The sequence below is a fragment of the Misgurnus anguillicaudatus genome, chromosome 23 (genome assembly GCF_027580225.2).
Source record: "Misgurnus anguillicaudatus chromosome 23, ASM2758022v2, whole genome shotgun sequence".
NCBI classification, from domain to species: domain Eukaryota; kingdom Metazoa; phylum Chordata; class Actinopteri; order Cypriniformes; family Cobitidae; genus Misgurnus; species Misgurnus anguillicaudatus.
In genome coordinates this window covers 28,137,149-28,151,367 of record NC_073359.2, presented here as the reverse complement: position 1 = coordinate 28,151,367, position 14,219 = coordinate 28,137,149, and the positions used below count along the sequence as shown (strand labels likewise).

Below are 14,219 nucleotides of genomic sequence, written 5' to 3'. Positions count from 1 at the left end.
AGCAACACTAAAGAGTTTTTTTTACCTAAAATAACATTTCCAAAAAAGTTTCAGTCGTTCATCCACTCGAAACAGGGTGAACGGCACTTTCACATTCGCTTTGCAGCCCTCTATCGGCCAAAACCGCAATAAAGAAGTTTCCAATCGTCGGGTCGCGGTCCTGTAGTTCGAGTGAAAACTACAAAAACTTGCTTTACGGCAGACGTACAATCCAATCAGAGCCAGCTTTGCTGCAGTAGGTTAAATTATTTATGACAGTGGTAATGGACAATTCGGCTTCTAACCTGTGGGGGGAGCAAAGAGCAAAAACTCTTTAGTGTTGCTTTAACTGTGGATAATATGAGTATTTAAATCACCAAATATTGACATCTGAGATTTCAGTTTGGTTAAAAACTTTGGGTTAAAACTTTAGTTTTCATAATAAGGTTGATATTTGCATGAAATAGCCCTAGTGTCATTAATAAGGGGTGATATAGAGCGATTTCTGTATGTATGAATAGTTTATCATGTATAAAAACGTGAAAAATAAAATGTTATAAGAAAAGTAGTTGACATTTCTCATAACCTTTTTATTTTTAATAACATTATTAACTTAAAATCCCACTGAAGTGCCCTGACATGTGCAGCATTATTTGATGTGTTGACGCTAGTTTAACTAAAACAACGGAGCTTTGGAGAAGACCCGCCCCCTTTTTGAAAATAGCCAATAGCGTTTCATTTATGGCACAGTCCAGCAACTACATACTGTAACAAAACTTCAGCATCTAAAGAGCATTTGATTGAACAGAAAATTTGATGAGAATTGTCGATTGTAGTGTAGAGTGATGTCATAAAAATTTGCAACTTTTTTAGCTGTAGGTTTTGAATGCTTATATCGTCTGTATGAGAATTTGGTCAGTGTTTTGGACCATACCAGTTTATATTTATTCTTAAGCCTTACGTTTTCATACTAAAAGAAAAAAAGTTTAATTTTAATTTCATGGGGACTTTAACCTCCTTTCAGCGTTCAAGTAATTTTCTATCAGTAACCCAGACATCGCTTCAATTTGGACGCTGTTATTGTGATCATCCGAAATCTTGCCGATGGGAGTTCAAACAGAGGGCATGAATTTTCCCGTCGGGCTTGTAACGTATCCCCCTCTGTGTTAAATGATGAGAGGTTTGGCTCTGAAACGCACCAGCCTGCCATTGAGGCTTAACTCGGTTTCTCTCCTGTTGTTTCCAGACCTCTGTATGTGTGTGTGTGTTCGCATGCCGTGATGTGAAACTGTGTGTCGGCCGTGACCTTGATCTGTACCCGTGCGTCAGGGTGCCAACATGGGCATCAGGTGTTGGCATCCGCGCTGCAGGTGCCCGTTCCCAATTATAAGGGCGGGCTGACAAGCTGCCCGGTGGGCATGGCAGCAGGCCCTTAATTTAATTACATGGAAACGCGGTGATTTGGGGTGAAATGAAGCAGAACCTGTCTGTTTGTTAGCCACAGCTGACTGCCACTTTGACTGACAGACCGTTCGGATCCAGGTGCTGTAGTTGATGTTATTAACACGGGTTCAGCGCTCTCGAGGAGGGAGACTGCGGGGCGTCTGAAGAGTTGAATTTTCTTATGTAAAGAAAGGAGGATTTTGGACCGATTGGTGTGATGCTCATTGATTTAGTAAATATTTACATTGAGGCATACGGTAGATGCTTGAATCCAAAGTGGTTCACAGTGTAGACGTCCAAAAATAAGCTCTTCAGAGGCGACACGATCAAAAAGCATTGCAGCTCTTTACGACCGTCTCAAAAGATGCATGCTGTGAAGTAGCATCACTTTGAAAGAGTTAATAGTTTGGACGAGTTATAAAACTTGAACGTCAGCTCTTAACTTGGCCCAGACTCTGCAGAGAGAGAGAGATAACTTCTGCAAATGACCCTAGACGTGCTATAAATGTCTGTAAGTATCAAATAAATCAAGTCGGGTTCAGCTGTATTTGTTTAGATTCTAGTGTCTCATGTTGTCATATGGTTTGTGTTATACGTCAGATTCATTCTGTGGAGATTTATCAGTTAAACTTAGTGAGGAATGTGAGCATTTCTGAATTCAGCGCCAACATGAAAAAAGCACAACACACATCTTTCTGCGGAAATTTATTGGCGGACCAAAACTATGTGAGGATCTGCTTCTGTTGTTAATTGCATGGGTTTATAAAATGGCCAGATGACGCATGTTCTGTATGTGTAACCCATATACCCATTTATCAGAATTGGCTTGTGTGTAACCACCTAGCAACCACCAAGAGCACCCTAGCAACCAGGAAGATTAAAGCATGGATATGCCTCTTATATGTTCTTGAGAATGATAAAAATATGTAGTTATTAATAAACTTTATTCATATAATAAACATATTAATATAGAAATGTCTTCTAAAATATTTGTCTGTCTGTCTATCTATCCAACCTGTCTGTCTGCCTGCCTGTCTGTCTGTCTGTCTGTCTGTCTGTCTGTCTACCCACATAGAGAGCTGTCTGTCTGTCTGTCTGTCTATCCATCCATCTGCATGTCTGTCTGTCTTTCTATCCAACTTATCTTCCAGCTGTCTTGTCTATCTGTCTGTCTACCCACTTAGAGAGCTGTCTGTCTGTCTGTCTGTCTGTCTGTCTGTCTGTCCATCCATCTGCATGTCTGTTTGTCTATCTATCCAACTTGTCTTCCAGCTGTCTTGTCTGTCTTTCCACCTACTTAAAGATCTGTCTATCTGTCTATCTATCTGTCTATCCATCTGCATGTCTGTCAGTCCGTCTGTCTATCCAACCTGTCTTCCAGCTGTCCTGTCTGTCTTTCTGTCCAACCTGTTTTCCAGCTGTATTGTCGATCTTTTTGTCTGTCTGTTTGTCTGTCTGTCTGTCTACCCACTTAGAGAGCTGTCTGTCTGTCTGTCTGTCTATCTATCCAACTTGTCTTCCAGCTGTCTTGTCTGTCTGTCTGTCTACCCACTTAGAGAGCTGTCTGCCTGTCTGTCTGTCTGTCTGTCTGTCTGTCTGTCTGTCCATCCATCTGCATTTCTGTCTGTCTATCTATCCAACTTGTCTTCCAGCTATCTTGTCTGTCTTTCCACCTACTTAAAGATCTGTCTGTCTGTCTGTCTATCTATCTGTCTATCCATCTGCATGTCTGTCAGTCCGTCTGTCTATCCAATCTGTCTTCCAGCTGTCTTTTCTGTCTGTCTGTCTATTCAACCAGTATTCCAGCTGTCTTTTCTGTCTGTCTGTTTGTCTGTATATCTATCCAACCTGTCTTCCAGCTATCTTGTCTATCTCTTTGTCTGTCTGTCTCTCTGTCTATCCAACCTGTCTTCCAGCTGTCTTGTCTATCTATTTGTCTGTCTGTCTCTCTATCCAACCTGTCTTCAAGCTGTCTTGTCTATCTATTTGTCTGTCTGTCTCTCTATCCAACCTGTCTTCCAGCTGTATTGTCTATCTTTTTGTCTGTCTGTCTGCCCAACCTGTCTTCCAGCTATCTGTCTGTCTATACAACCAGTCTTGTCTGTCTGTCTGTCTGTCTGTCTGTCTGTCTGTCTGTCTATCTATCCAACTTGTCTTCCAGCTGTCTTGTCTATCTCTTTGTCTGTCTTTCTGTCTCTCTGTCTGTCTGTCTGTCTGTCTGCCCAACCTGTCTTCCAGCTGTCTTGTCTATCTATTTGTCTGTCTGTCTGCCCAAACTGTCTACCAGCTATCTGTCTGTCTATACAAATAGTCTTCCAGCTGTCTTGTCTGTCTGTCTACCTTCTTAAAGAGCTGTCTGTCTGTCTATCCATCTGCATGTCTGTCTGTCTCTATCCAAACTGATTTCCAGCTGTATTGTGTGTTTATTTGTCTGTCTGTCTGTCTGTATGTCTGTCTATCTATCCAACCTTTCTTCCAGCTGTATTGTCTATTTATTTGTCTGTCTCTCTGTCTATCCAATCTATCAATAATCTATCTATCTGTCTCCAGCTGTCTTATCTGTCTGTCTGTTTGTTTCCTTCAAAATAATTAAATGCCTCAATTCGACTATAGCAGCATTTAAACATGCCGTATTCTAATTGTAGAGGAATGTTTTTTGCAAGCCATGCTTAAATGCTCGTCTTCTAAGCAGAAACAGACATCATGTGCTCTGAAGGTCCATAACAGTAAAATATTTTTGGTTTAACAGCTCGAGCTATTTATGGTGCTCATTACAGCAGAAACGGCTTTCAGCTTGTATACGATCCAGTGCTAATACTCTCCTACAGAAGAGCAACTTTCTTTTTGAAGATGTCTGGGCAAAGCCATTAGAGCACAGCACATCTTTAAAAAAATTACAGCTAGATGTTTTCATGTATACATGTAAAACATTTTAATATAATATTCACTATATGATCATGTATTTCAAGTATAATGTACAATGGTCTTCTATTAGTTAAAATGTTGATTATATCTATAAGGCCCTGTTTTACTGAGACTTTAGTAAGCCACCTTCTAGCTAACACACACCCTACCAACCTCATTGTGACATGCTTAAAACCAGAATGCCCGCAACGATGCAAAATTGTTAAAAAATATAAATGAATTTAAATTGAACTTGATCTTAAATCACTTTCACTGGTTTGCATTATTAACATGATGTAAAGTCATGTTCACAGAGCCATTATCAGCTCATGTAAAGTTAAAGCAAATGTAAATGCGCAGCCTACACAACAAACACTTCAAAGAGACTATCACTCATTCAGACGGGTTCGTTAACATTTCCGCGTTTTGGCATTGATCTTAATTTGAGAAGTTTCTTCCAGATCGAGGCTCATCCGGGGGCAGTCGCACTCATACAGTAGGAAAAGATCATCATCCTCACGGTCATGTGTGTTAGAGCTGACGATCACAGATGTGTGAGAGCTGTAGCAGGATGAAAGTGATGACGCGCAGATCTTCAGGCTCTTTTGGAGAGACGCGCGTCACTGGAGGAATGCGCACTGGAGAGACTCTACAGCTTTGACGCTTTCAGAGGTAAACTGGTTTTATATTTATTGACTTATAAATGATGCCTTTAGACAATCATTGTTTCGCTTTACAAACCTTGTTTTTGGATTCAAACGTTGAGTTTTATGCGTTTCCTCCTGCGCGTTGGAGACGTACGCGCCCATGAAAGATAAGCACGTGCATAAACTCAAGAAACATCGTTTGTTTGTGAGCTTTACAAACTTTACAACTGGGAAAAATGTCATGGCTAGAAATGACTGATGACTTTGTCAGTAGATATAAAATGTAAGATTAAAAAGACCATTAAACGCAAAACCATTGTTTATGTAATTCAGTGTCTTAATTTTTATTCATTTTATTTCAATTTATCCGCATTAAAAATACTGTAGTATACTTTAGTATTAACTATAGTAATCTGTACTAATTTACTACATTCTGTCTTTTTGAACCTTACTGTAGTAAATAGTAAATTATATTAAAGTATTTACAACACTTCACTGTAGTACTACAGAATACTATAGTATACATTAACAAAATGTAGTAGTTACTATAATATACTACATGCTTATATATTTTGATTATAGTGCTGCATAATGATTAATCGCAACTAATCGTTTGCAAAATAAAAGTTTTAGTTTACATTATTTATGTTTGTTCTGTGTATAATAATTATGTATATATAAATACATGCATGCATGTATGTATATATTTAAGAAATATTTAAATGTGTATACTTATTTTGCAAACGATTAATTGCGATTAATCGTATTGCAACCTTTTTATATAATACTGCTGTTTTATTAACAATAATGCATTTGGCAGATAGTTTTATCAAAAATGACTTTCAGTTCATGTTTGTGTGTTTCCTGGGAATCGAACCCAACATGAGCTTTGCAATGCTTCACCATTAAAGCTATAGGAACCTTAATTATATCGTAACTTTTATTATATTCTACAGTAGTGCCACTTATCGTTTTTGCTTATATTACAGCATTAATGCGATTTGCAGCTATACGTTGAAAACCTGATCTCTGTGAATCGATCTGAAAACTCTCATTTGAAGGAATCTGATTAGCTTAGTTCGGTAAAGAAAACGTCTCCGGCTAATGGGAGTTTGTTTTGGAAAATATCATGCGCACAAACAGAATCTGTTTCAGGTTACCGTATACTATATCATCATTACAGTAAACCAGAAGACAAACAGGATCTCAATCCATCATTAGCAGTCAACTTTCATTCCCTCATGTATTCTGATGTTTTGTGAAAAATAACATCTGAGATTATACAGCACTTAAAGTATTGATCTAAACTTAGAAAGCAAACAGTATTTGTAGTTGAAGCCACCTAATGTTTAATAAAATAATTGGCAAGGAGCTGCTTCATATTCCATGGGGAAACACCGGAGAGGGATTTAAATCTCATCGGACGGCTCAGTGTAACAAATAATATTGCATTCCTAAAATGTCATAGTTGACTTCCTGTTTTTTCATTTCCATCTTCTCAGCATCTTTAACAGAAGCTTTAGAGTTAAAAATGTTGAGGGTTATGAGAGTAGTGCATGAATAATACAATAACTGTGAATTAAATAATAGTACATGATGTGTAGTAATAATGTAAAACAATTAATTCTATGAATAATGTGAACCTTTCATGTTACATACACTTAAAAATAAACGTTTTATCCAGCATTGGCTGCCAGTGACTTCTTTTTTCGAGGGCAAGCGATGCGAAGTTCGTCACAACATGTATGTAGCTCGTCATGTGTGTTGTTCCTTTTTTCAAAATATATGTTCCACGCGTTGAGAGATCCTGTGTGCATAACGTGTCTTGTTAAAATAAGTGCCTGCTGCAGACGCGTCTAAAGGGTTTATGATAAAAGAGACACTCGCATTTGCCAGATACGCGCATAATCTCATGCATAATCAAAGTTTACTGTTAAGTGAGTGTCTTGCGTGTATTTTGTGAATGTGAGCGTCTCTTTTATAATAAACGGTTTTGACATGTGTGCAGCAGGCACTTATTTTAACAAAACACGTGATGCACATTGTTCCAATGATGCAACAAACACATATTTTGAAAACACAAGCAACACACATGACACTCCGAACACATACCGTGAACCCGCGCCCCTCGGAAGAGCAGTCACGAGCCGCCACTGCTACCCAGGATTCACAGTAGCTGCGTCTCCATTAAAGATTTGCGCAAAAAATAGCGCTATTTTCTAAACGTGAACATTAAACTATTGACATCATTAAGCATTTCCATTAATCAATGTTATGTGACAAAATGTCAACTAATTTTGTTGTGTCGCATTCCAAAAACCTCGGCGAAGGGTGTGTACGATTTTATACGGTGTTGTGCACTTGACGGTTTTTGTGGCGCAACAAGTCGTCGAACACACCTCTTCTGTCTTGTCCTTCAATCAAACATACAGAGACATATTTCATGTGTAAATTTTAGGAGGATCTCTTGGCAAAAATGTGATATAATATACATAACTATATTATCAGTGATGTATTAGATCGTACATAATGAACTGCATTGTTTTTATTACCTTAGAATGAGACGTTGTTACATGGAGGTGTCCGAATTGTTTCTACAGTAGCCCTAAATGGACAAACTGCTCTACGGAGCGCGTTTTGTCCCTATGTTATTTTAGACGACAACATGTTTGTCCTGTGCCGGCTATCATATGAGTTTTGAAATTGAGGGGTGAGCTGTTGGTTGCAATTCGCAGTCTTACCACTAGATGCAGCTAAAATTGACACACAACAACTTTTTAAGAATGATCATGTGACTTTTACACACATCAGGTGACCTATAAATGCAAAAAACATGTTTCTGTTGCAGTTTTGCCATATATTGCCCCTAAGATGACATTGGAGTAAAAAAAATCTAAAGTTTGGTTTCATGTGCTCACGTAAAACTTCCATGTGCTCATGTGAAACCTTCATGTGCAGAATTTATTTTTAAAGTTTAGTTTTGCGTGCTCACGTGAAACTATCGCATGCGCAAGTGAATCTATCGCGTGCGCACGTGAAACTTTCAAAAAATTAAATAAAGTTTAGTCTTGCACGTGCGCACGCAAAACTATCGCGTTTAGTCTCATGTGCGCATGCTATACTTTCACGTGAAACTATCGCATGCACACGTGAAACTAAACGCAATAGTTTCACGTGCGCACGTGCGAGACTAAACTTTATTTAATTTTTGCTCCATGAACCCTTAGAGCTCCGTAAAAAACACCTTTCCTGAGCATAAAAACCATTTTGCGATATACGGGAGTTTATGCAAAATGGCTATGTTTAAAATTTATTTCAATTTGTTCAATTTGAAAGGCAATTAATAAAAAAAACATTAAGTCAAAGATACTTAAATAATAAAATAATTTAAAAAAATAATACTTTAATTATTACTTTGTCATAATCTGATCATTATTGACTTTAAGGTTTTATATAAACCCTTTAACATAAAAAAATATATATATATATTTTTGGCATCGTTTTAAAAGGGACTTTTTAGACTATAGAAAAATACAAAAGAAAAGATTCAAGAACCTGAAGATGTGTCTTCTACGACATCACTGGAAAGCACGTTTATTTTTAAGACAAGTGTATTTATATTTTATAAGTACTCATCCAATAAGATTTTATAACCAGAACTGTTTTTTTATTTCAGGTTTGTTGTTTACAGGACCTGACAGATTTGATGAACAGTGTAATATCTGAATTGATAACAGTCCATTCCCACACTATGCTTCTAGTTTTAGTTCGTGTGCGCTGTTGAACATCTGCTCAAACGTCTGTGTATTCTGTTTTATTGCACATGCTTGAAAAGAAACATCTGACTAATTTATTCCAAAACAATATCTGAAAACGCAACATGTTGCGTCAAATCTGAGCAGAAATTATGTGACATCAACAGCTAACATGCTTTGAATCAAGAGTGTACATAAAACATTGTTTTTGACTGCCGTTTTATCTTTGTGTTTGTTAACCAGCTCAGAAGATCCATAAAGGTTCACACAATGCAATAATCAGAAGTCCTTTATTCTGGAGAAGACCTCTCATCTTTTGGCATCATGGATTCATCGCTGTCCTCCAGCAACGCAACCCCTCTGTGCTTCTCTATCAACAGCCCTCCGTTCGAATACAACCACACCGTTGCTTCGGCGTATTTCTCAGCCGTGTTTAGCGGACTGGGTCTCAGCTCCAACCTCTTCGCTTTGGTGGTTCTGGCCAAGACGTTCCATCACACCAAAAGTCGCGCGCGTTCCAACTTCCTGCTCTTCCTCGGCGCCCTGGTGTTCATCGACTTCATGGGACTTTTGGTGACGGGCTCCATCGTGGTCTCCTTCCACATCACGCGCTTCAACTGGCGCGAACTGGACCCTCACTGCCACTTCTGCAACTTCATGGGCATGTCAATGATCTTCTACGGCCTATGCCCGTTGCTGCTCGGTGCCACTATGGCCATCGAACGTTTCATAGGCATCAACCGACCGTTCGCTCGTTCCTCGAGCATGACGAAGGACAGAGCGTGCTCCACGGTGATCATGGTTTGGGTTACGGCCGGTTGCATCAGCCTGCTGCCTCTCACCGGGCTAGGAAGCTACCATCTGCAGATGCCCGGCTCCTGGTGTTTTCTCAACATCAGCTCCAAACCTCTGGATATGACCTTCAGCCTGATCTTCTCGCTGGTCGGCTTGTTGTCGATTGCCGTGTCCTTTCTACTCAACACGGTGAGCGTGATCACTCTTCTGAAGGTGTGCTGTGGACAGGACAGCCAACAGCGGAGACGAGATTATGAAGTGGAGATGATGGTGCAGCTCATCTTGATCATGGTCATCGCCTCCATCTGCTGGTGCCCTCTACTGGTATGTTCTCAGCTACCTGTGTACCTGTCTCCATTCAAATCACATTTCAGATAGATGCGCGACTTGACACTACTTCTTGTAATTTCTTGTAATTGTCCACATCCTGTGCAATCGACTGGTTTTGCATCACTACTTTATCTAACTATTATTTGTTCGTTTTCTTCAGTACAGTGCACATATAAAACGCAGGTACGATAATTAGGTCAGATAGATTTAAGCTTACATAGCTTTAATAAGAAATTGTCATTGAGGAACATGAAGGAATCGTGTGAGGGCTTCTGATAAGACCAATGCCACAAAGTCATTTCCTGTTGAGCGGAAGAACAGGAAGTCCTCCCAAACAAATATGCACCCATATGCGATCCACCTCAGAGTTTCACCAAACATGAACGACATCAACCGTGATCGTAAGTCAATCAAGGGCGTTGTGTCAGATTTTGGGGTGCATGAACACCCAGAATGTCGCCTTGGATCTCTAGAGTCCTTGTGTGATAATACTTGAGAAAACTGAAAATATAGCCTCTGTGAATTTCAGGGGCGTAATCTGGATAATTGGGAATACAGTCTCTGGGAATTGTAAGGAAGTGGCCTTAATAAATAAGAATACAGGCTCTGGGAATTTTAGGGAAGTGACCTTGAGTACAGTAGGATGTATACATCTCAGCTGATACGCCACGACATCGAAATATTTGGCTGGTGTGTAGTGATGATAATTCCACATGATACTAGCCATATAATTGTCAGGAGAGCAAAGTAAACATCCTTATCGTCCTTTATAAGAAGGGAGAGTTTGCATTTAGTCAACGTCTGTGGATTTTGGAGCAAATAAAGTCTTTCACTTGATAGTAGATGCCACTTTGGGCTGAATGTGTGACATCCCACAATAAATACAAATCCCAGATGAGATGTAAAGAAGAGAAAATGGAAAGTTATGCTTAAGTCTCCTGTGTATCAGATGTTTCCCCTGAGAAAAAGACCCAGTAATCTCACAAATGTTCTCACAATCACACAAAAATGTATTTTTATTTCTCCTAAGCACAGTGTTTTAGTCGAGTCCAAGTTAAAGCCAAGATCAGAGATCGAGGGTCAAGGGGCGTCATGCACCACAGTGTGCAACGTGAAGACTAACTTTCATATCAAATACTTGTATTAATGTATAAGTGACATCTGAAATGGCATTTATGTTCATTTACATTCTGTTTAATGACTTTAATTGTGCCATTAATGCATTTGCACAACATCTGCGTTATGTTATAAAATAAATGTCATTATAAATACATAAAGTATAGAAACAATGAAAATGAGATAAGCAACAGTCACGTGATTGAGTTTAATTTTCAGCGCTGCAAAAGCATTAATGCTGTAATCTGCACTTTTCGTTTATTTGCAACTTTCATTTTAATTGCCATTATTAAAAATGTAAAAAAATATGTTTATATAAAATTAATAGAGGAACTCATATGTGAGCAATGTGACTCTGCGCCCTGCCGTTGGACCAAGATGAATCTAGAAATCAAAATTTTAAACAATAACTTCTTTACACATCAAGAGTTAACTGCACATTACCGTACTTGGGTTTGGGAGTGTTGTGAGCATTTTTGATTGCGCTGTGGCGTCTGCGGCGATTGCGTTGTTGCGTCTATGGTGATTGCTTTGTTGCATCTGCAACACCTGCGCTGTTGCATCTGCGGCGAATGCTCTGTTGCGTCTGAGGCGATTGCGTTGTTACATCTGCAGCGACTGGGCTGTTGTGATTGCGCTTTTGCGTCTGCAGCCACTGCGCTGTTGCGTCTGTAGCGATAGCAATGTTGCGTCTGCGGTGATTGCGCTGTTGCGTCTGCAGCGATTGCTTTGTTGCGTCTGCGGCCACTGCGCTGTTGTGTCTGTGGCGATTGCGCTGTTGCATCTGCAGCGATTGCTTTGTTGCGTCTGCAGCCACTGCGCTGTTGCGTCTGCGGCGATTGCGCTGTTGCGTCTGCTGCAATTGCATTGTTGCGTCTGCAGCGACTGGGCTGTTGTGATTGCGCTTTTGCGTCTGCAGCCACTGCGCTGTTGCGTCTGTAGCGATAGGACTGTTGCGTCTGCGGTGATTGCGCTGTTGCGTCTGCAGCGATTGCTTTGTTGCGTCTGCGGCCACTGCGCTGTTGTGTCTGTGGCGATTGCGCTGTTGCATCTGCAGCGATTGCTTTGTTGCGTCTGCAGCCACTGCGCTGTTGCGTCTGCGGCAGTTGCGCTGTTGCGTCTGCTGCAATTGCATTGTTGCGTCTGCAGCCACTGCGCTGTTGCGTCTGCAGCGATTGCGCTGTTGCGTCTGCTGCGATTGCATTGTTGCATCTATGGCGATTGCTTTGCTGCATCTGTGGCCACTGCGCTGTTGCATCTGCTGCGATTGCATTGTTGCGTCTATGGCGATTGCTTTGTTGTTTCTGAGGTCACTGCTCTGTTGCGTCTGAGACGATTGCGCGGTTGCGTCTGCGGCAATTGCGCTGTTGCGTCTGCAGCGATGACGCCTCTGAGCTTTAACTTAACACTTGATCTCTGGTCGTGGTCTTGACTCAGACTCGAGTTGGACTCGACTACAACACTGCCTGAGCAATTTTAGAAGAAACATATGAGACTAAATTGATATTTAAATTCCAGTGCAACTGAAAATTCCATCAAATCTCCTGAGCTATGAAAGAACAGTAAAATTTCTGGGATGATCTCAAACTCAAAAACAATATGAGTAGATGAAAATGCATCCCAGATTGCAATAAATACGTAAGGAATAATTGACAACGGGCCGGAGACTTTTTCGAAAATAATGCAAGGTGGTAAACGGCCCGAAGCGGAGTGCCTTTACTCCGCCCTTTCGTTATTACATTAAAGGCGGGGTGCATGATTTTTGAGAAACACTTTGGAAAAGTGAGTCAGGCAAAGTACCAAAACACACTTGTAGCCAATCAACAGTAAGGGGCGTGTCTACTTACCAACATCGTTGCCTGGGTTGTGTATGTGTGGGGCGGGTCTATTAAAAGAAGGTCCAGATTCTATTGAGGTAGGGTCGTGTCTTTAGGTGATTTCAACATTGGCATTCAGAGATCATGCACCCTGCCTTTAAACGCATGTCGTCAATTATTGCTCTAGTGTTTATTTCAAGGTAAGGTTTTTGATCATGTGTGTGTTTATTGAAAAATAATCAATACCCGTGGAACATTGCCCAACCAATCAGAATAAAGCATTCAACGTGGTATAAAATACAATAAAACAGCTTGTGTTGAGGTCCGATGTAAAGTCTTGATCCTTGCGCAACTCCTTTATTGAGTTTGCTGTCTAACTTTGTTTCTCCTGGACAGATTTACATTTTGAGGACAGTTGTGTTGTCCGAACCTGTCCAGCCGCATAGTGTTCTGTTTTTTCTGCGAATGGCCACCTGCAATCAAATATTTGACCCCTGGATATACATCTTATGTCAAGAGTCTAGACTGAGGCGAGTAATCCAGATTACAATCTGAATTAACTTTGATCGTCATTCACACTCACTCATCGAACGGCTTCGACTGCTTTTGACGCTGTGCTGGTTGACTTCAGAGCACATTTACACCTGGGATTAAGATGTGCTTTGGTCGATGTGGACTAGAGAAACACATTCACGTTTACACCTGGTGTTTTAATCTGTGTCTTTTGTCCACTTTCACCGCTTCTGTCCGATCGACCAAAACGCATCTTAACACCAGGTGCAAAAAGGTTGAAAAGCAAAAACGGCCGCTGCTAACTGACATCATCATCATCATCATCATCCACCTAACATCTGACAGTGGTAACCATAGCTTCTGCAAAAATGCATGTGTTCATACAGTTACTGTTACTGTAAAGCCATAACAGATTATTTGAGGGTTTTTAAAAAGCACAAATATAATAAATATGTAATAAATATAAATGTCATACATAATTTTTTGTTGGAAGCTGTGGTTACCATTTGACTTTTTTGCAGGACTGCATTATGTTTCACCGAATGAACTGTGTGTAGTTGTCTGTGTGCGTGCGTGTTTGAGCATGTGTGTTTAATCAAGTGTACACTTCGACAAGGTCTTTGATTTAAAAGTGCGTAGTGTACTACTTTAAATAGTATTGAATCATTCCTATGTGTTCATGTTTACAGTAAATCCCTTCGCTATCTTGCAGGAATGTGAAAAGTGTCCAACACGATCGTCTGACTAACAAGTTGCTTAAACCCTTGAGATATGAAGAAATACAAGTGGCCTGATTTCATATTTAATATCTGTGTTTTTTTTACTGTAATTGTTTTTACAGTAGCAGGGTGAATCTTCTCCAGGTCAAGGATTATTTGCATGTTTTAAATAACAGTTAAGCAAACAACTTTCCTTTAATT

At 40.0% G+C, this 14,219-nt stretch overlaps 1 protein-coding gene across 2 annotated transcripts in view; it reads left to right on the top strand.

Moving 5' to 3' along the window:
* Window positions 1–4,597: 4,597 nt before the first annotated feature.
* The window catches only part of tbxa2r (thromboxane A2 receptor), a 15,352-nt gene continuing 5,730 nt past the window's right edge, over window positions 4,598–14,219 (top strand). Inside the window, exons 1-3 of one of the 2 annotated variants that reach the window (XM_055217937.2) lie at window positions 4,598–4,998; window positions 8,972–9,847; window positions 13,183–13,316. In XM_055217937.2, coding sequence (XP_055073912.2) covers window positions 9,053–9,847; window positions 13,183–13,316 — 929 coding nt within the window. In that variant the 5' untranslated portion in view covers window positions 4,598–4,998; window positions 8,972–9,052. The remainder of the gene's footprint in view (window positions 4,999–8,971; window positions 9,848–13,182; window positions 13,317–14,219) is intronic. The other variant, XM_055217936.2, reaches the window with a different exon arrangement.